This window comes from Embiotoca jacksoni, unplaced genomic scaffold (assembly GCF_022577435.1).
Source record: "Embiotoca jacksoni isolate LCO1_2020_lvr unplaced genomic scaffold, fEmbJac1.0.p SCAF_17, whole genome shotgun sequence".
In the NCBI taxonomy this organism is placed as follows: domain Eukaryota; kingdom Metazoa; phylum Chordata; class Actinopteri; family Embiotocidae; genus Embiotoca; species Embiotoca jacksoni.
This window is the reverse complement of record NW_027185307.1, coordinates 6,452,156-6,473,535: the sequence shown is the minus strand read 5'-3', so window position 1 is coordinate 6,473,535 and position 21,380 is coordinate 6,452,156. Positions and strand designations below refer to the sequence as shown.

The 21,380-nt window shown below is 42.3% G+C and overlaps 1 protein-coding gene across 1 annotated transcript in view; it reads left to right on the top strand.

Annotated features, from left to right (window-relative positions):
* The window catches only part of ahrra (aryl-hydrocarbon receptor repressor a), a 69,793-nt gene that overhangs the window by 33,440 nt on the left and 14,973 nt on the right, over nt 1-21,380 (top strand). Inside the window, exon 4 of the mRNA XM_069151373.1 lies at nt 19,691-19,809. Coding sequence (XP_069007474.1) covers nt 19,691-19,809 — 119 coding nt within the window. The remainder of the gene's footprint in view (nt 1-19,690; nt 19,810-21,380) is intronic.

The following is a 21,380-nucleotide window of genomic DNA, read 5'->3' as shown; positions in this document are numbered from 1 at the left end:
ACACACACACACACACACACACACACACACACACACACACACCTTTAGGATATGGAGCTGATATAGTTAACACTGATCAGGTGGAATCAGTCGCAAAGATGGCACACGCACACACACACACATCCACTTGGATACACTGATGTGGTGCAGTCACACATGTAAATGCACACACACTCCTCAAATGCCTCGAGGATGTGGAGGTGTCATTCCTGGCACTGATCAGATGATATCACACACGTATAGTAGACAGTCGTTACACACAGACACACACACACACACACACACACACACACACACACACACACACACACACACACACACACACACACACACACCATCTGAACTACCAATCAGAAACAAAAGTCTTCCTCCCTCTTCTCTGCTCTTCCTACTTTTGTCAAAGTGTCTTTTGTTTTTGCTCTTCACGACACTGAAACTGATGAAACTGTGTGATTATGTGCCAGATTAAAAATTCAATCTCAGTCTGATGTGATTTAAGTAAAAGAAAAAAAAGTCCTAAACAAAAGAAGCCCAAAGCGTAACAGTTTGTGTTCCAGTTGGCTGCTTATCAGTCGACTTGTTTGGCTTTGAGTCAAGAAATTTGAGATCCTAAGAGGCGACTATGGCATCTTCACTGTAGCAGAGTTTCCATCCAACTGTCGAGATCTATTAGGCAAATGTTTGACATGTGAGGGAAAAAATGAGCTGGTTAGATATGAATCTTTGAATGAATTCGCTCTCTGAAAAGCAAAAATAAAGTCCAAATTTTAGACACATTTCTTGCGGTGTGAAGATGTTTGAGTTCCTCAACATCAACAACAGTTGTGGTTTTTATATTGTTTGCAGTGATGGAGAAAATGTTATCACAGTTTTTAATGCATTGTTGGATTTTCATTTTATATCACTCCTAAAATCCTAAAATTATACTTAATGTTAAAATCAACCGTGATTTGTAATATTTTTCTTAAAAATGGCACAAACAAGGTGGTACCACTTGTTCCCCTCCCCCTCCCCCCCCTCCTCCCGCGGTGAGCAAAGGTGGGTTTCTCTATTGTTGCATGATGACACTAAATGTTTAGACAGGAAGAAGCTGTGACCATCGTGCAAAGGGGAAGAGGGGAGAGCGGCAGGAAAGGAGAGGTGATGTCAAGCGCTGACTTTCACATCGGGGAAGTGTTGAAATGAGGGAGGTGTTACAATATACTCTGCATTTGTTGGAAGTAAGATTTATTTTCCCTCACAAACACAGGTACCTAAAAAGCATGTCTTTAACAAAAGATGTAACGACTGCATACATTTTACATCTTCAGCATGTTTTCTTTTTTCCTCTCAGGAGTCATTCATAAGTAACTCAAAATCCAGTGCAGTTAAGTGTAAAATGAAGCTGACATAAATAGCTCTAAACTCTTGTAATTGTTACCTTTAAACATGCAATATTGATGTGGTCTTAAAGCTTCTCCAGATCAGTCTGAACAGCTGTGGACAGATGCTGTAGAGTCGCAGTTCAGTAGCACGCCATATCATGTAATACACCCCTCAGTCCACTAGAGGCGACCATGTCAGTGTCTGAGACTGAATATAAAAGTAGACGTACCACCGCAGGCCTCTAGGGGCTGGCTTCAAAAAGGATCTGGCTCCATTGACTCCCATTCAGCTTCTCTCATGAAATACAAAGCCAATACATGTTTTCCGTGAGTCTAATGGTGTCATTCATTAAAGTCACTCCCTCCGATTCATTTTCTGGCGATCCATCTGAAAATCATCCCATCATTAATTAGATATTAGTGCTCAAAATGATGTATGTTTGGGGCCGTGTCTGTTTGATTGACAGGTCTGTGGTGCAGTCAGGTTTCTGCTGTAGGTGGGCGGGGCATAGAGTCCTCAGGTTTCCAGTCAGATCCACAGACTCCAAAAGAGCAAGATGGCGACAGCCGAAATGCTCCAAAACTCGAGGCTTCAGAACGGCAGTTCACAAACCAATGGGCGACGTCACTGTTGGCTGCTGCATGGTCAGTGTACCCGCACGGTCAAAGGAGGAGGTCAGGCCACAGACATTGTGTGATGAAGTACAAATTGTGAAAAAGTGTGTATAGAGACAAAGTTGGGAGTGTTTGGATGGAACCAAGTCAGGACTTTCACCCGTACGACCGGTGTTCAAGTCTGCGAGGAAGCAGAAGTGAACGTATTTAATATAACGTATTTAACTTGTGTATGTTAAGTAACTCAGATGACGTACATAAAATTACGTATTTTAACCCAACCATGATTTTTCCATGATCTTTTTCAAAAGTTTTTGATGCCTAAACCTCGTACGCATACTTTTCACAGCTGGGTGAGGCAAAACGTGACACTGACACGGTACCATCTACTGAACAGGTGTATTACACACTTTGGTGTGAGATTGAGTTGGAAATGGTGATCCTCATCTTGTCGGTAGCTCCATAATAAATCAAAGCTAAGTAATGTGGTGAGTGTTGTTTACAGTTTTCTTTACAATTAAGCTCCTAACTATCTGCCATGTGCTACCCATCTGGTCGTGCGTGAACACGGTCCAGCCCGGAGTGGGTTTAATACAAAGCTGCTTCACTAAGACCCACTAAGTATCACAATGAAACTTGAAGCATGTTTGAGACACATCTGGAGATCTCTCCGACTCTCCTTCACAGCAGAGCCACAAAGGATTTCTCCTTCCTTCCAACACACACTTTTTCATGTTTTATTGTCTGGTGGGAAAAAAGACTTTGACTCATTCTGTTCTCTTTTTTTATGACGATTCCCACCACAGATCCTCTTCATCTCTTTCTTTTATCTTGCAAAGGGTTTCCATTCTTTTTGTTTTTTTCCTCCCACCTCTTCAGTATCACTGGAATCGGTGCTCGAGCTGCAGCGCCATATTCAGCCGCCCTCAAGTTCAAACTCAAGTGCTCTTCTATAAACACGTTGGGGATGAGGATTAGCCCACACCCAGGCAGTTTGTCAAATCATTATCTCTGAATGACATCAATTAAAAGCATTTTGTTGTGGACGGTTAGGAAGTTCTCCTTCATCATTCACACACCATTGCTTTGTGATCCTTTTGTAAATTGCAGTTACTCATAGATGGAACAGATTGCCATTTAAATACGTCCACACCAGACTATATTAATGACTTTCTGGCAGTGTGAAAAAAATTATCTTCTCCACTTATTTAAAGCCTCCGTCGTTATGTGTACAACCATGAAAGCGGTTCTTCTACTCTGCTCCGAGCGGTGGATTTTAAACAGCCCAATGTCAAATTTGGTCTGAAAGTAGATGTGTCTGTGCTTGAATGGACAGATTATAGCAGGCTATTTAAAGAGAGGAGGCCACAGCGAAAACAAAGACTGAATGACAAGACCACACACTGCTATAGGAAGAGAAGAGAATAGTAGAGAGTTGTGTGTGTGTGAGAGAGAGAGAGAGAGAGAGAGAGAGAAAGATGAAGATGAAGATGAAGATGAAGATTAAGATCTCTCACACATTGCTCTGTCTGGCCCCGTGTGTGTGTGTGTGTGTGTGTGTGTAAATGCAGGCGTGCTTGTGTGTGATTTGTCGCTGATAAAGCCGAACCGGACGCTGTAAATTTCCGTTATCTCGTCCTTTATTTCTCAGGCGACCGTGATATCATCAGCCTTATTCAAACATCCCTACTGTGAACACATTAGGAAGCCCTCCATCTACAGTTACTCACCAGGTGTCCTCTTGGCTCCGGCCTGACAAAAAGGTTTTTTTTTTACTAACCCTAAATTGCCTTGCGGTATTACTAATAATCAGCAGTGTCAGTGAGGTAATGGATCAGCTGACTACACAGCTCCTTGTGGGTTGGGGATGGGAGGGCGGGGAGGCATCTATTGCATTTAACCTATTCTTACAAATTTCCCATGAAATGCCCCGATGTCTGGAACCAGCTCTGTATTCATCCAACTGGGCTCAAAACATCTCTCCTCTCCTCTCCTCTCCTCTCCTCTCCTCTCCTCTCCTCTCCTCTCCTCTCCTCTCCTCTCCTCTCCTCTCCTCTCCTTTCCTTCTCCTTCTCCTTCTCCTGTCAGTTACAGTAATTAATAATAAGAACCTGTGGCGGCCCGATAAAAAGCAGTAAAAGGTGGAGGAGGGTCCGTTGTTCTTTTTTCTCTGCGTCGTCCCTTCTGACATGTAAAGCGTGTAAACTTGCCAGGGCCAAATTTGTTGATTGCGGGCTACTTGATGTGACCCATCTGGGGTTGAAACATTGCATTAGGTCTTCGCACGCTATTCCTCGCCACTCCCTCAGCTCAGCAGCTTCCCTCCACCCCTCCACCCCCCTCTTCTGTCACATGAGAAACAGTTGCAGCACTGTTGTTGGGTGAGGAGGATGTGGGTATTTCATGTGTTTATTTTGTGTGTGTGTAACGGGAGACCGGCCCCCAACTGGACGGTGGTTTAGACCCAGCAGCAGCTGTGTGTCCTGCTGAAGTGTAGAGTGTCCCTAAATGGATAACATATAACACATTGTGCTGACGTGTGAGTTTGTTTGTTCTTTCATAAGTGTAAGTGGATCTGGAATGATGCATGACAATTTATCAACAATTTCTCCAACTGTGACAGTGATTCAGATAACAGCGCACTGAAATTCACAATTGAAATAAAATTCACTTACTTTCCTGGTATTTAAATTATGTCAACATGAAATACATCAGCCAAATCCTAGTTATGGTCCAGTCTGTTCAGCCGACCGGTCGTGGAAAGAAATCCCATCGGTTTTTACAACAGGACCGATGAGAGCAGAAAACAAACAGTCTTTATGTAACGGAGGGGAAAAAGGTACGCTGAGCCTCGCGTGCGTTGCTCACAGTGACACCACAGTGTTTTTAGCTGCTAATAGTTTTCCCAAATCAGAGATGCTGCTCTTATTCTGGAGACATCCTGAAGCTATTGTACAGGAATTCCTGTGGTCCCGCTCATAAATCAGGCTTCATCTGAAAAGTCAAGCAGAAAATACTGGAGGACCGGCCTGCAATTTAACATACAGTTCAGTACAGTACAGTACAGAGCAGCTCCACATGAACTGCTCTGGAGATATATCTTATATATTATATGGATATATATGTTGTTCACCTCCACCTTATTTTAGGTGTCTTTTTGCATTGTCTCTAACTCAAAATCACAAGAAAAAAGTATTACTGATCCTGAATCACTTGGATTCTTTTATACACGGTGTGTAAAGATTTTTGTCTGCAAAATTTTACATTTGCAACTTGTGATTTTTAAAGATTGCAGCTGAGATGCTTACGATTAAACCAAGTCATGAAGTGAGGTTGACTTTGGATCTCTCAATGGACAAAACAGCTGCTTGAGCTTCTGAGTCTGGGTTTTAAACCACAGGACCTCTGCATGTTTCAAGAGTATCGTGTCCCTCCCTTTTCCTTTGTGCCGTTGCTGATGGCTAATCTCAAACCGATTTCACACATTTCCACTGAAAAAAGACCGGTACCAAAAAGCTGCCACCAGTCACGACTCCACACAGTCGCTGGTCCAAAAGCTGGGACCACTGATGTGAGTGACTGTTGAAGAGCTGAAAACAAAGTTTAATCTAAATGAGGCATTCAGGGACACACTGAAATTATAATGATTTTTTTTTTTTTAATCATTATTATTATACAGTATTTCCTCAAAATTGGCAAAATGACTGATGCACAGAAACAGTTTGAATTAGAGTCACTGACGGCAGACGTGTTCATACAGTGTCAAAATACAGACATGAAGCACATTCACTCACTGCGTGCATACGTGCATGTGCGTGTTTGAGAAGATTCACATGCTGCAGTCTTTAGAGATACTACATGCTATAACAACCCCTACAGCTCCGCCCACTTTAGTTTATGTAGCTACAGAATTTATTTACAGCATGTACAGTCAGTACATGTATATTATTTGCATAAAAATTTCATGACTTGACCCAGTGTCAAAATCCTCACTATTTATTATCCATTAATATTTGGTTCCCAGACGGAAAAGCTGGCGACCTTCCCACATCTCACCCAGCACAACAGTGACATTGGACTAAATTAAACTCAGATGATTTCTGTGAGGAAACGGGGTTGCAGCATCAGAGAATAAGTCAAATAGACGGGCAGCAGTTTGGTGTAGATGCACACATCATAGGACTACTTCTCCATTAATAAATTAATTTGATAAATCATATTTCTGGATGGACGCCGGATCAGAAAACATGCGTGAGTAGTTGAGAGTGAGTCGTGATTTATAAGTAGTTGAGATGAGATAAAAACTTTGTCTTATGATTAACAATGAGTAGAAGTCTTGATTTGAGTTTCATACGATGGGTTTTAGGAGTTTATCACCTCATCAAAAACTTGAAAAGAACTTTCCAACCCTCTGTGTGCAGCAACTCTTGATATTCAGCATGAAAACATCCAGCGGTGGAGTCAGACAGGCAGAGACGGGCGCTGGTCCAGCGGTGTTGCCCACAGGTCTCAGCTGTGGGGCGCCACCAAAGAGCCGAGGTGGAAGTTTATACGCTGCCGATGCTAAATGGTGGTTTACTGACACAGGCTGTAATGTGAGGTTCATTAGAGTTGAGACGATAATTGAGAGGGTTGTTTGAGAAGCGTGCCGCGCAATAGATCTGGATTTTTACCATTCAGCCTTCTCAAGAAGCCTTCCTGAACTTTGACCTTTCTTAAACTGAATATTTTCAAAAACCACCAGAAGTCCCTTCAGGACTTTGAGACATTGTTGGTTTTAAAGAGTTTGACAGATGCACGTCTGTTTGATTACATTTCAATCTCCAGCTTGAAAACAAATATCAGATGCACATGCTCTCATCTTGTATTTCATGCAGCTGCTGTCTTTATAAGTAACATAAATCTTCAACAAATCAAATTATATGATGACTGGATGTTACCTACTATTTACATAAATCAAATTAGCCTGCAACTTTTTCCACATTTATCCGCTGACTGAGCTTTACAAAGGCTCTTTTCACCATCTGCAGATTTCTAGATAGAAGCAACATAAAAGCACTAGCCTTTAAATAAATCTATAGCTTCGCTCTATCCTGGCTGAAGTTTGAGATTTGTCTTCTCATCATCCTGCAGTAATCTAGCATGAAATGAAATCAATTTGGTCACCCTCAGTTTCAGTTAAGAATCTTACTTTTCTGTGATGGTCTAAATGCAGTTTCAGATATTTAACGAGAATTATTTCCCTGAAAAACATCTTTAATTTGCACGAAAAAGTAATGTATACATTTTTACAACATTTTGGTTCCGAGTTCCACTTTCTAGTTCAAAATGAATTTCAGATGGAAAGTTTCAGACAGTGAAACATGCAGTTCAGGGTTCAGATCTGTGCGTGTTATTCAGGGTCATCGGACGGAGACACTCGATTCTGTCTGCTGACCCTGCTGCACCCTACTGTACTCCGCCTCGCTGCCCAAAACAATCCCTTTTCTTCCCTGAGTCTGATACACGCACTCAAACACGCACACAAACACACAGTCAAACAAACACACACACACACACACACACACACACACACACACACACATGCTCACCGCTGCTCCCGACTTTGCTTCCGTGAGAAGCCGTGAGTCTCATTTTAGGGGACAAGGAGCTTTAACCACATGGTGATGAGATCATCACCAGGCTGAAACACAAACAATTGCTGTGTCATACGCACGCACACACACACACACACGCACACACACACACACACACACACACACACACACACACACACACACACACACACACACACACACACACACACACACATGAGCGCACAAAACAAGTGCTGACCTATAGCCTGCAGACGCAAAAAAATCACACACATGCACGTACTTTTGCTTTACTAGGCTGGACGCCAATGATGATGATGATGATGAAGACAAAAATCATTCACGTATCCATCCTCGCCGTAATGTTCGGGCACGGCTCCATTGCATAACCAACCTTACCTTAATTTCCACATATTTTCAACATCACAGCTCAGAGGCAGGAGGAGTTTATTTTGAAGCGGTTTTTAAACCTGTCAAGCTCGTTGAGGTCATCAGTGAACGATCATTATGTGACGACTGAATGTCTTTGCACGCAACTTGTTTTCTATACAAAGACATTGAATAGAATAGAAGGCAGGAATGTACGCATGTACAGCGTCTTGTGCTCCTGATTTGCAATGGAAAGTAGAGACTTGGTTGCCATGGTAAAATACCGAACTGCAGGCCTTATCAAAATAATGACATCACATTACCCTGGTACTTGCCTCCTTCCTCTGGCTTCTTGTAAGATTTCCAATTAATATTTAGTTGTTATCAAGTTTAAGAGCTGAAATGCTCTGAAATCCTCCTCAACACACTGCTGATTGGTTGACCTGGTATGTGCCCTCTCTGTCATTAGGAGCCCTGCTGGTTACTCCCAGGTCACAGTTGTTGACTAAAGGTCATCGTGCGTTTGTTATTTAGAGCCTCCCAAACAGTAAAGGCTATATTTAATCTAAGCCCGCAGTCAAAAGCGTATGTGGCAAGTGCATTTAGTGCTTGTCTAAATTCACTTTTGCTAGTTTGAATGCGGATAATCTGAACACAAAGTAATGTGAATGGTTCAAAAGGGTTGTACTTTGTATTTTAATCAATCAAAGGTGAGTTCTGGGCGTAATTGGTGAACACAATAATAATCTTGTACTTTGTAATCTTTTTATTTTTAAATGCTTTTGCATGTTGGTGTGCTCCTACACGTCCCTGCAGCAGTGACACACGTTTTGCTAAGTAGGATCATATCTTGCTAAAAGAGATCTTGATAATGCGCCCTTGAAATATCAGTAAAATACTGCACCGTTGACTTTTGTTGGTCAATCACGCAATTGCTTTCTACTGCTTCAAGACTACTAGATTTACTATTTAAACAATGTGGCCACTGAGGGAGAAATTACACTTTGCATTGAGCACAAGTCTTCTTTTAAATCTTTTCTCTAAACTTGTTCTTTTGCAAAAGCTTTTCGAAATATTTAACATATATTTGTATTTTCTCTGTTTATACTTTTATTTATTTGAAGTGTTTCAATTCATTATCTTACTTTTTATCATCATTTTCATTTTATTGGCTAATTTGTATTGTTTTACTCATTTTATTGTATTACTTTTTCAGTGCTCATGGCCTCGCCTGGTTTTATTTCCAATTTATAAATCCCTTTGTAACATTGTTAGTAAAAAATGGTTCATAAATTAATTTTATTATTATTATTATTATTATCATTATAGATAATTTCTCTTTTTTACTTTAAAGGGACGCTTTAGTGATTTAGTTTTTCGCTGTCATACAATTGTGGCACGTACACAGACAGTTTTTTTGTCGGCTGACAAATCCTGTAATACAGTTTTAGTCTCTAATGTAAGTCAAGTTTCAAAAGTTCACCATAATGCAGTTAACAGAATCTTTTTTATTCTATCATCCTTCTAATAAATCAAATCCACAACTCCAGTCTATAACACCTTTCTTTCTGTCAAAGATTTCAGTCTCCACATCCATGCTGTTGTCATCACTATGACATCATCATACTTGTTTCCTAAGACTTGACAAAGATCCTCCAGAGGCACATAAAACATTATACGACTGTCTTTCCCTGGCTGAGTAGGACTTCTCTGGTAAACTGAGTTTAGAAGCAGGTGGAGTTCCTCTGTGAAATGAAAAAAAAAAAAAAGTGTCGTAGAAGTTTCATCTTTATTTTTATTTTTTTGTACGACGCACCTCCAGCTCAACACCAGACAAACTTCTCTCCGTGCAGTGCGTTCAATATTCCCTCCGGAGGAAGCACGGAGCGCTACATTTGGCAGCTTTGCATGTGCAGTAAGAAAGAAAATAGTCTTCCTACTCCAGAGCGACAGCCTGTTTAGAGAGGACAGACAAGTCGGTGTATGTTTACAATCTGGAAATCTCATCAGTTGGCTAGGAATTAAACATAACACACACATACATGTATACACTCGTAGCATCACGCTAACACCAGATGCCAGGAAGTGGAGTGGCGACCGAGCGGCATCTGCAGCTAAAGTCCCGTCATGCGTGACTCTCTCCTGACTTTGCCTCTTGTAGCGAGCTTGCGTGATCCCACCACCGCCTCCTATCAAGCCCCCCCACCCCCCCTCTCATATCCTTCAGTCACACACACACACACACACACACACACACACACACACACACACACACACATACATATCGCCTGCTCGGCCACAGCACAGGGGGTATATGTCCTCCCTCCCTGTGCCAAAAGAAGTGATCGGAGCAAACACAGTTGGTATAAACAGGCCTGGATTAGAGTGCGGTGATGACATGCAAGGAGCACAGATGGGAGAATGTGAAGTGGACAAGTGGACAGTCACGATACGTCCACAACCTGATGAAGGCCGATTTCACCTGTCCTCCCAGAGCTTACGTCTACAGCATCTGCCAATGTTTTTTGGAAAACTAACACAGTTGTTGTTGGACTGAAGCTGCCAGGAGCTGGTGCCCCGTCTCGATATTCAATACTTTAGATTTTTAACATCCCTGTGTGACACTGTTTCTTATTTATTACATGTATTCAGTGTCTCACTCTGAATTTTGGGTGTCGTTAGGCTGCAAAAGCTTCAGAAACATGAAAAACTCCTCTCAATACTGGATTTATAATGTTGTTAAAGTTCTTTGATATCATGGAGTTGATTTTTAATAATCTTGCCTTTTAATGGGACAAACCACCACTTTACTCTTGTGAAGGAAATTCTTGTTTTTTCTGATATTTCTTTGAACTCTTTTTATTGAAACTCTTGTTGAGATGAATATTTCTGCTGTAAATGAGTGTAAATCGGTCCACCTACACAAAATCTTTGTCCTTTTTCAAAGCCCTGGACTTTTAACTAACTTCCAGAGGCGGGTCCCGCTTTGTATTTGAGGTTTAAGATGCCTCAGTGAGGTTTCCGTGTTCGACTGCACCCCGGCCCTAGTGCCCTGCAACACAAGGATGAGGCGTTAGGAGAAAAATAATCGGATTACCTTTAATCAGATGCCCCAATTTGCCTCTGTCAGAAGCCAAATTGTTATGTGATATTATTGGTGAGAAAGGCGGGAGACGAGTCACTCGTGTTAAAGTGGAGCTGACGGGTGCTGCTGAGTAAAATCAGATCAGGCTGAAGCTGTTAGACCTCTGAACTACAGAAAAGTCTGCTTTAAATCTGTCCCTTAAAACTATTAAGGAAAACATAAGGTAACTCTTTAATTACTTTACCTTAAATTAAAATTGGATTGGATGTATGTGACAAAAAAAAAGAAAAAGGTTTTACTTTGAATAGCTTTTCAGGGGGGGGGATACTGCATCTTGTTATTGCTCTAAATTACCTGCTTCACACACACACACACACACACACACACACACACACACACACACACACACACACACACACACACACACAGAGGCAGTGGCTACATGACACCTCTGGTAGAGTTTACTGATTGACACCTTAATGTCTTTCATGCATAAAGCATTATCAGCATCACGGCTATCACTTGATCCCCCTCAACCCTGGACACATTAACCACCTCACACCCATTTAATTACACATCGGTGTCTCTTTCTGTGTCTGTGTGTACACGTATGGGGTGTGGACTCTGCAGGCCGAACACTGTATCTTTTCTTTGCTTACGGTTTCCAAATTTTCCAACTTTCCAAATTTGATGATCTGAAAACTGAAAGCTGAAGTGTTGCTTTATGAGTTGAGAACATCCTGCAATATCTCAGTTTAATGAACCATTTAAAACACTTTTAGACTAAAAATGCAGCCAAAATGCTAAAAACCAACGTGGTTACATGACTGATGAAACATTAACATTTTGGACATATATACATTGGACTGTAAGAAGTGTTAACATGCATCTATACTGTCCTCCTTCCAGCCTTGTTTCATAGTCAGCATTGCACGTTGCGGCAGCATTAGCATCCCCCTTTATTTTACTCGGTACAACGTTACTCTTTAGCACACAAAGTGAGCATCTTTATATGTTTACTCACTCTCTCCCCCCAAAAAACAATGTCTCCCTGAGTCAAACTTCAGCAACTCCACACAACTTGTTGTAAAGCCGTACAGCCCTCCTTTCAGCCTGCGGCAGTGGATAGCAATTGTTTAGCATTGCGTGCTACAGCAGCATTACTGTAGTTTCCCTCCCATATGGATTCAGCCTGAGGGACCATCTGCCCATTATTATTTGCCTCAATGGGCCAAAACGACACAATAATCTTTTTAACAGATTACCCTTTTGGAGCGGCTCTACGGATGAGAGAAAAAAATTCTAATTCTAATGGGATCACTGACGTACTCAGCTTTTTAAGGTGTGGTTCTTTTTCAGAAAACCTGTTGAACGCTCAGTTTATGGTGACCACAAAACGATGTGAGGATTGCTTTTGAGTGGGCAACAAAGAGGAAAATATGAGAGGGGGGAGCCAAGACTTGTTGTCGTTCTCTCTCTCCCTGTTATTTTGGATAATACGAGTAACACCAGTTGGCACGCAACACAACGAACCACCAGTTTGCTAAAGTGGAGGTGCTGCACGCTGTGACCTCTGCTCTCCCCCACGTCGCTCCTCTGCCCTCCTCCCCTCTCATGCAGGAATTCAGCGAGATGAAAATATAGGGGTAGAAAACTAACAATTATTCCCTGAGTTGTTTGACTTGCCTCAAGTATTTCCTTTCTCAGTAAGAAGAAACAGGAAAGTCAAAGGCACCGGTGCTCTTTGTAATGAAGCCGTCCGTGGCAGGGGTAAATAGTGCAGGACGAATGAGCGAGCTCTATAATAAACCTTTTTGGATTGTTTATTCTGTACATTATGAGCCAAAGGTCTAATGCGCTCATATGTTTGAGCCTAGATTTTAATGAAGCGACTTTACTTGAGCTCATGGTTCAGTCAAATTCACTTCAAATCATTCATCTCTTTTTACTCTCCCTCTCTTTCTGCCCTGCATTTTCCACCACGTTTAACTAATTTACAACTTTAAATTCATCTCATATTGGGCATCTGTTTGCAACCTTCTTGTTTGTTTATAAAGCACGAGAGGATTTTATGAAGAATTTATTAGCAATTTGTGCTTTACAGCAACGAACGTTCACATGAACTTTACAATTTGAGGCGACACCGTATGGTACTCTGGAATCGCCCGACTGCTCATGAAAATAGAGATTGTGTGAGGAACAAAAATAGAAAGCTTGTGCTTTATTGTGGCCAGGTGGGGTTCCTGAATGCAACTTTTATTAACCGCCAGCTCCTTGAGAGAGCAACAAGCCACAGCAGTCCTCATCAAAACAGGAATCCAAGGAAAAGCTATTTATAGAGTAACCACGCATACACATACATGCATGCAAGAGCTCATGTTTCTTGTAGTAAAGTGGATGTGGCACTTTGCTGTAGTTATGCTGTAAAGATTGCATGGCATTAGAAATGTATCAGTTGTTTCTACAACTTACTTACTATACACCAACAATATAAAAAAAAAAGTAGGGAGAAAAGGTCCTCCATGCCAGGGTCCATAGTTATGTCAATCTAATACGACCCCGTTTCTGAAAGAAGTTGACGCTGTGTAAAATGTAAATAAAAACTCAATCCGTTTTTATTTACATTTTACACAGCAGACCAACGTTTTTGGGAAACAGAGTTGTATGTCTGGAAATGTATGAAGTCATGGTTTGAATGGACAAAGGAGACGGGCTGTAGTGAATAAACAATAGGCCTAATAATGGAGTTTTCCCTCAACTCCCCTCTCACAACATACACTTTCACTGTGTTTGTTTCTGCACATGCAGCGGGTACACGTGTGTCGTCGCTCTGCCTCCAGGCAGGGTCGAGCTGGAACATACTGTATGTGACTCACCAGGGAGTTTGTATCCGGAGTTGAGGCCCCCACTGAGTAAACTGAGGGCCGAGGTCGACGTTTGGCTGGTGGAACATGTCATACCCCGGCAACGGCAGAAAAACCTGGAGCGTATTGTTGTCTTCAATTAGCAGATACACTGTTGCATTCATTTGGCTGCAGTCAAATAAAAAGCTTTCCTGCATAACTGGCTCATCTCACACAACACATGCCTGAAAGCAGCCTGTGTGTGTTTGCGAGAGAGCACGTGGTTTCATGCACATTCTCCTTGGGCCACCATCCATTTGCATTGTGTTAGTTTTTCTAATTGTCTGTATAAATATTGCACCACATTAGGCTTATGTGGTGGTTAATTTTCCCAAGGCTTGACAAGCCAAATTTAGGAGTGTTTAGACAGCCTTTTAGCGCGCTCTGCTTGTGTCTTGCTTCCTTCATCTGATTCATCAGAAAAGCAATTTTCCCAGCAGACAAACATTGTGCTCACATAAAACATGGGTGCCACAATCAGTCATGTTCTCTATTTATAGAGGCAATTAGATGACTTTCAAATTACAATTGCTATAATCGTCCTCCAGCGTGTGTCGATGTGTCTGTGGCACCAGTTTTATGGCGCACCACATACAGTAGCTGTGTACACTCTGCAGAGAAGTTGCCGTACGAGTCTGTTTTGCCCAAGGGCTCATGTGCGGGGACGTATCACTCCTCTACAACATGGAGACTAGCGCTTCTGCTTGCCAACCAAAACAGAGAAGTGGAAACAATTGAGTTTACATCTCGACCTTCGTTCTGTGTGATCTCATTTGCTTTGTCATAATATGACTTCCCTTCTACTTCAATATCAAGGTATAACAGAGGCCTTTGTTTACGCACAGTTCAGCGAATCAATTTTCTGTTTTTTTCCTGCTTCACAGATAGGCTTCCCCTCGCAGCTCCCCATGCACACACTCCCCTACAAGAATATCTCACTCACATTATAATCTCCTCTGAAAGATGAATGTTTGTAATGCCTGCCGTGCCTCCGACAGAAGTACTTTTTGTGGATGTTGTTTAAGAGATAAAGGGAATTTCTTTAAATCGTTCCATCCCTTTGATTGTAATCAAATCTGACAGTGGAAACATTCTCGTCCAAAACAATATCAGAAAGATTATAAATCTCACTTTAACCTTAATATCGGTATGGAAAATGATTGAAGAGCCCATCAGTATGCTGTATATATCCAACAACTGGAGCAGAATCAAACTAGTGGAAAAGTCTGCTCCTGTTTGTTTTTAGAAAAAGATGAAAATGCCAAAAACTTTCTTACAGTTAATCTTTTTTTTTTTTTTTTCTTTGCAAAAACAAGAAAGAAAAAAAAGGTATGGGTTGAATTTGGCCACAGCGAGATCCGGACATTTGATCTGTGGTATAATGAAGTATTAGCTTCCATTACAGTGCAGGCTTAACCTTTTTGCGGAGCACCATTGAGCGCTTGCCAGCAGTCATCAATATTTAACAGCTGTTGCTATTATGAAATTCTTTATGGGCTAATGTTGCTCGCCGGCTTGCACGCAAGGCCTTGGCTGTCTGCCAGCAGCCTGTCAGGAGGAAGAGGGGGAGATTGACAGACGGCTGGCTCGCGTGACAACCAGCCCTTGATCAGCCAGCTTCTCTCTCTCTCTCTCTGTGTTGGTATTGCTCGCTCCGCTGTGGATTTCCTGTGAGGGGGAGGGGGGGGGAGAGAGAGAGAGAGAGAGAGAGAGAGAGAGAGCTGAGGGAAAGGGGCGGGAATAGGCAAAGGAGGTGGCAGTTAGCCAACCCAACCTCAACACACACACATGCACGCACACACAGTTTTCTCTACTCACTCACGCAAGCCTTGTAGGAGGGGAGGGGCTGCTATGCAGCGCAGCGCTCACATGTTCAGGGCTGCAGCTCTTCTGTACTAGCAGAACACTCAGCTGAGGATCAGCTGCCAAAAGGTGGCATCCATGCTGCTCAAATCAGGGAGACACACGACATGAATGTGTGTTTTTGGGTGTCCCAACAGGAGAAATTTCATTTTCTCAGGCAAAAGAAGTAATATTGCAACAAAAAAATACAATTCATGTGTCTTCTCTGGATAGGAGATGGAGCTAATTGCCATGATATTATCTATTGTTTATGTTTAAATCTGCAATCTGTATATTTACTCGACAAATATAGCTGTCAAGTAAATGTTGTTTCAACCGCTGTTAATTTCTTCCTCAAACAGACTGACTTTAAAAGGCACTTTAGACTGTGAAATGTCTACAAACACTGACCCACCTGTTTGGCTCAGTTTGGAGCAGCATCCAGGTTGGTCGGTCCCGTGCAGCAGCTGGTGTTGTGTTTACGAGCAGCCGTGTACGAACCACTTACCTGCTCTCTGCTCCCCACAGGAACATGATCTGAAGAACAGGACCTGCAGTATTATCTGCCATTTCAGCTCAAACTGCATGCTACTCTTGTCCTCACGGCTTGTGAATCACTTTAAGTCATGCAGGACTCCTCAACAACATCATAATGTCATGCCAGCTTTGATTCGTTTCTAATGTGCAGGATTGAACTGAAATATTCATCTCTGCGTTTTTCAGCATTTTGCAGGACATTTCTTTTGTCTTTTAAGCCCATCATCCCCAGAATAAGAGCACGTCAGTGACACGACGGACCCCTAAGAGACATTTCTCACCCTGCTCATGGAGGGTCGTTTCTCTTTTTTCTTCTTTCTCGTTGCTGTTTTCTGTTTTCTGTTTTCTTTTTATTCAGCTTCCTTTTGGTATTACAAGAGGAAGTTGCTTTAGAAGAGAGGGTGTTGAAAGCAGCAGTGCGTTTTTACACATACAGCCAAACTCACCTCACCCCCTAGAGGCTGCAGTAATTAATACCTCATTGAGAAGGACTGAGCTCCAGCCTGGTTACTAAGCAGCAAGCAGCAGTTTGTTAGATGTTTTGTGAAAGTTTTATAAGACAGATAAATATTGCACTTCTTAACAGAAGCTCTAGAAATACTTCTTGTGGCACACAGCGGTCTGAAGCACCACCACCTTTCATAATATTGTTTCATTTCAACAACTCCAACCCGTCCAAGATGATTACAGTCACTCGTCCAGGGGGTTCTCCGAGCCGATTGAAGTCCTGAGACAAACACGGTCTGACTGCAGCTTCATAATTGGCGGGTGGTCTTGATATTTTGTGCACTCAGTGGAAGTGGAAAGACAAACCTGGCCGGCTGAAGGGCCGAGACACTTTCAGCCTCACCCTTTGGCAGCATCCACATCCCGCTACTTGTCACTTTTTACTTAACACCCTGTCCTCACGGCGAGCACATAAACGCCTCACCATTACCTACTCTGTTTTCCTTTTTCGAGCGGAGAGGGAGAAAATAGAGGCAAAGAAAAGCAAACCCGAAGACATGAGCGGCGATGAATAAAGGCCGTATTGTTGGCAGAGGAAGTGGCGTGCCGATAATTAATCATCCCGAGTGTTTGTCTTTCCTGACGCCGCATCCTCTCCAAAATCTGCCGTAAGAGAGAAAAACAAAAATACATGAGGCGTTGAAGGAGGAAAGTAAAGACGGTTATTAGATTCATTTCCCTCTGCAATGGTTTCCACTGCTTGAATGATATTGCGGTGATTGAACAGAATGGTTTTGTGTGTGTGGCTGTCTGAGTCTGTTTGTTTGTATGTTTGCACCCAGCGGAGGTGATGACAAAATGCTTAACATTATTACTGGCTTTTATGAGTTTATGAGGCGGCCTGTCAGTACTCTCCTCAGCGTTTCAGCAAACAGGCACACATCACAGCCTTCGTTTCCATGTGCAGCTTTGAGTTAACCTGCTGTTGCAACTGTGGGAATAGATGATCACGTGAAGAAAAGTAATCCATACAAAATGTATGGATGGGGGAAAAAAATAGAGGCGCATTAGCTTTGCGTGCTTAAGGGTGGATTTAAAGGAAGGGGGGACTCTTCCAGTATCACGAAATCAGTTGTCCATCGCCTGCGATGCCGAGCCGAACAAAGAAAAGGGTGGAGAGATGATGATGGTGATGATGATAATGATGAGGAGGAGGGTTGAAGAAGCTCGGATGGGGGAGGGATGGGCAGAGCATCTAGGAGACAGTAGAAGGTTAAAGGGGGAGGAATGGTAGCCGTAATGGGGTTAGCTGGTGGGGGTGGGGACCGCAGGAAGCACCGGAAGATATACCCATACATACTTAGATAGTTTTTCATAATGAAGCTATGGTGTGTGTGTGTTGCGTGACTAATCTTTGCCTGCTACAATGAGTGAGCAAAGGGCTGATCTCTTGGAGGAGTGAGCCACATGCCCCCTGACAGCACACCCATAACAGCAACACGCAAACATGCCAGCAACACGCAACGCATACGTCACCGCTGCACATGTGACAATTCAGCACGCCACAGTCGTGTAGGCTAGTTGCATGTGTACACACTATGGCGTGATAGTAAGTAGGCCTCACGTTAGGGCGGGAAGGACATCTATAGTTAGAGTGTGATATGTGGTGTTTCGATTAATGTGTTTTATCTCATTCAAGTAGCTTAAAAATGTTAGTTTGTTCATATAAATGAAACTTTCTAATTTATGTTCACGGTTAACTTATTTTTTTAAATCAGTACAATGTAAACGGACATACATTGAGTCAACGTGAAGTGTTTGATGGATCAATTACTTCCATGTTTTTTTAGGTGATCGAAGGTTTTACTTTTTCTTGTGTCGATATTTTCACTTTGTTAAATTGCAGATAGCACGAAGGAGCAGAACAGTGATTAAAAAAAACAGTCATTTTAGACCTGTGTGTGTTTGCAATGTAGTAAAGTCAGTTTTAACAAACTGATTTTCCCTTTTCAAATGTTGTTTGAATGAAGTAAATCTCTTCTTAAAAAATGTAAGTTACGTCTTTTTTTCTAAATACAGATTTAAATGTATGAGACTTCATTCCGATAACAGGAAATACTTGAATTTTCTCATTTCATCTGCTGATTTTGTTTATTATTACTGTTCATTAATCATTTTAAAGTCAAATAATACTTAAAACCTCTTGCCCAATTCAGTAAAAAAAAAGGTTATTTTTGCAGTCTGAACATGCCTCTCACACGAGCTTCTACAAGGTCTTTTGGTTGTATTTAGTCCACCGCTTGAATCAGACGCCCTGAATGCCCTGAACGTTGCCCTGCTCCTCTTTCTCTGCATCCCGGTGAGCTTCGCATGCGGCTATATCGTGTGTGAGGAATCCCGTAAAGTCATGAAATCCCCTCACTGTTTTGTCTTGTTAGACCGGCCCAATAGAGAGACTAATACCTGGCATTAGTGCAAAAAGGAGACGGGTTCACAGTTAATGTGTCCACCACATGTCTGAGGGCCGGTCCAGCTCTCCCCTCTGCCCTATCAGAGGCGGTGGGAGGCTTGGCGAGCGTACTTTGGAAAACACAATAATTTTTGTTATCGTTCTCAACTTTTCCTGTGTTGACATATCTCTTAGTTTCTGTCTCTGAGTCTGCAGAAGATATATCAAACGTTGAACTGTGTCAGGCGGGCTTAACTTTACTTTCCAGACCTTGAACGCAGCATATACAGTATGAACACATTTCCCTGTCGATATGAGGTTAATTCAGGATGTATGATTGTCCTCTTATCTTTGTGGATGCTCTTCTCACTTCCAGCTGCATTTGAACTTTTAGACACTCAAGCCCAGTGGTGGCTCTATTCAACCTTAATGTATCCCTGGTGACAACCCATTTACCCATTTTCTTTTCATTTTTTTCCTCATAGCGACTCAAGAGAAGACCTCCAGGAAGCACATCGTCAGCGCAGCATCCTCTAACTCTGAACCCAGGAAGGAGAGCCTTTCTCTGGGCACCAACGTCAACGAGAGCAGCCTCCTCCTGGAGGTAAGAAACCGCACTGTGTGTGTGTGCGTGTGCGTGTGCGTGTACGTGTGCATCTCTGTCTGAATACATGTGGTCGTGTGTGAAAGTGAGTAGAAGAGAGTGAGACGAACACATCAAGCCTGTCAACACCAATCAGAGCGAGGAGCAGATTTGTTTTTCAGTCACCTGACCCTGAGACCTTAATTCAGACTTCAACAACAGATTTATTATGAGGTAGTTTATTTCACTTGCAAATAGCGAGTGAAAAGTAATTTCTTGTTATTTAGACTTGACGTCAGGCCCCAGTTATATTTGGCCGTGATCGTTTTAAATGCACACAAGCGTATTTTGGATCCTTTTGACAAACCTGTGAAGATAGTTTGTTAAATTCCTGGAGAGGCGGATGGTTTCTGCTGACGGCATCAGAGCAGACAGCTTGTCATAATCAGACAGATATAGCAGCACGCTATGTGGGAATAGCTCGAGCATCAGATCATCGTTACACACTCAATATCCTAATGACTCTCAGTCAAGTAACAAATTATGACACTGATCAGCGGCCAAACGACTACGTGAGCGGACAAACAGCGGAGCCGAGCCACTGATGCTTCTGTTAACGTGCCAGGTTTTCTCAATGGGACGGTAAACAAAGGGCTAGATTGACCGTGGTGATGCGCTGCCTCCCGTTGCGTGACTCGACCCGCACCGGGGCCTCATGGCAAACTGTGAATTCGTTGTTATGATGATGGGATCCCAAGAGACGGATATCTGTGTGTGCGTGTTTCTGGTAGGATTGCATGTCTTTGTATGTGTGTTTGTGTTTGTGAGTTATGGTATGCATGCTTAGGTACACTGCCTGTCTGTGTTTCACAGGTGCACTTGCAGTCGGGCTCGGCTACTTTATATGTCGATACTATAACAGTACCGTCACATGAGACCAGATATCGTCTCAGATTTTGGATGTCGTATTATCGTGATACGACATAATTATTGTAATTTCCTGGTTTTAAAGGCTGTATTACAGTAAAATTGTCATTTTCTAAATTTTCCAGACTTCTGTAGTTGTTCTATAGTCACCTTTACACTCAGTTATTGTATTGTAATTACTGATGATTATTTAAAATAATATCATTATGTAGCTATTTTGTAAAAGTCATCCCTACATCCCTACTTTTTACCTCCTAACATCAGTATTGGTGACAAAGTATTAGTATCAGTCAGGCTCTAATTTTGACTTGAAAGCGCCTGATGAAAATCCTACTGAGGGTGACGTGTACTTTATATCGGCACCAAATTTTATTGAAGTCCATCCAACAGTTGTTGAGATTCAAACCCACGTATGTCGTCTTCTCAGAGGAGCTGGAGGAAATGTCAGGGTGCCACTGAAGTCTTTAATATTCTGTCTGTGTCAAGTTTCATGGTAATTCATCCAATAGTTTTTTTTTTTTAAATATTTCAGTCTTGACCAAAGCAGCAGACAGACCAGCTCCACCATCCCCACAGGCCGTCGCCACCATCACGGTCAAAAACCCAAATTGAATTAAACTTTAATTTCTGTACTTCAGAGTGTTCATCATGTGTGACTGACCTCG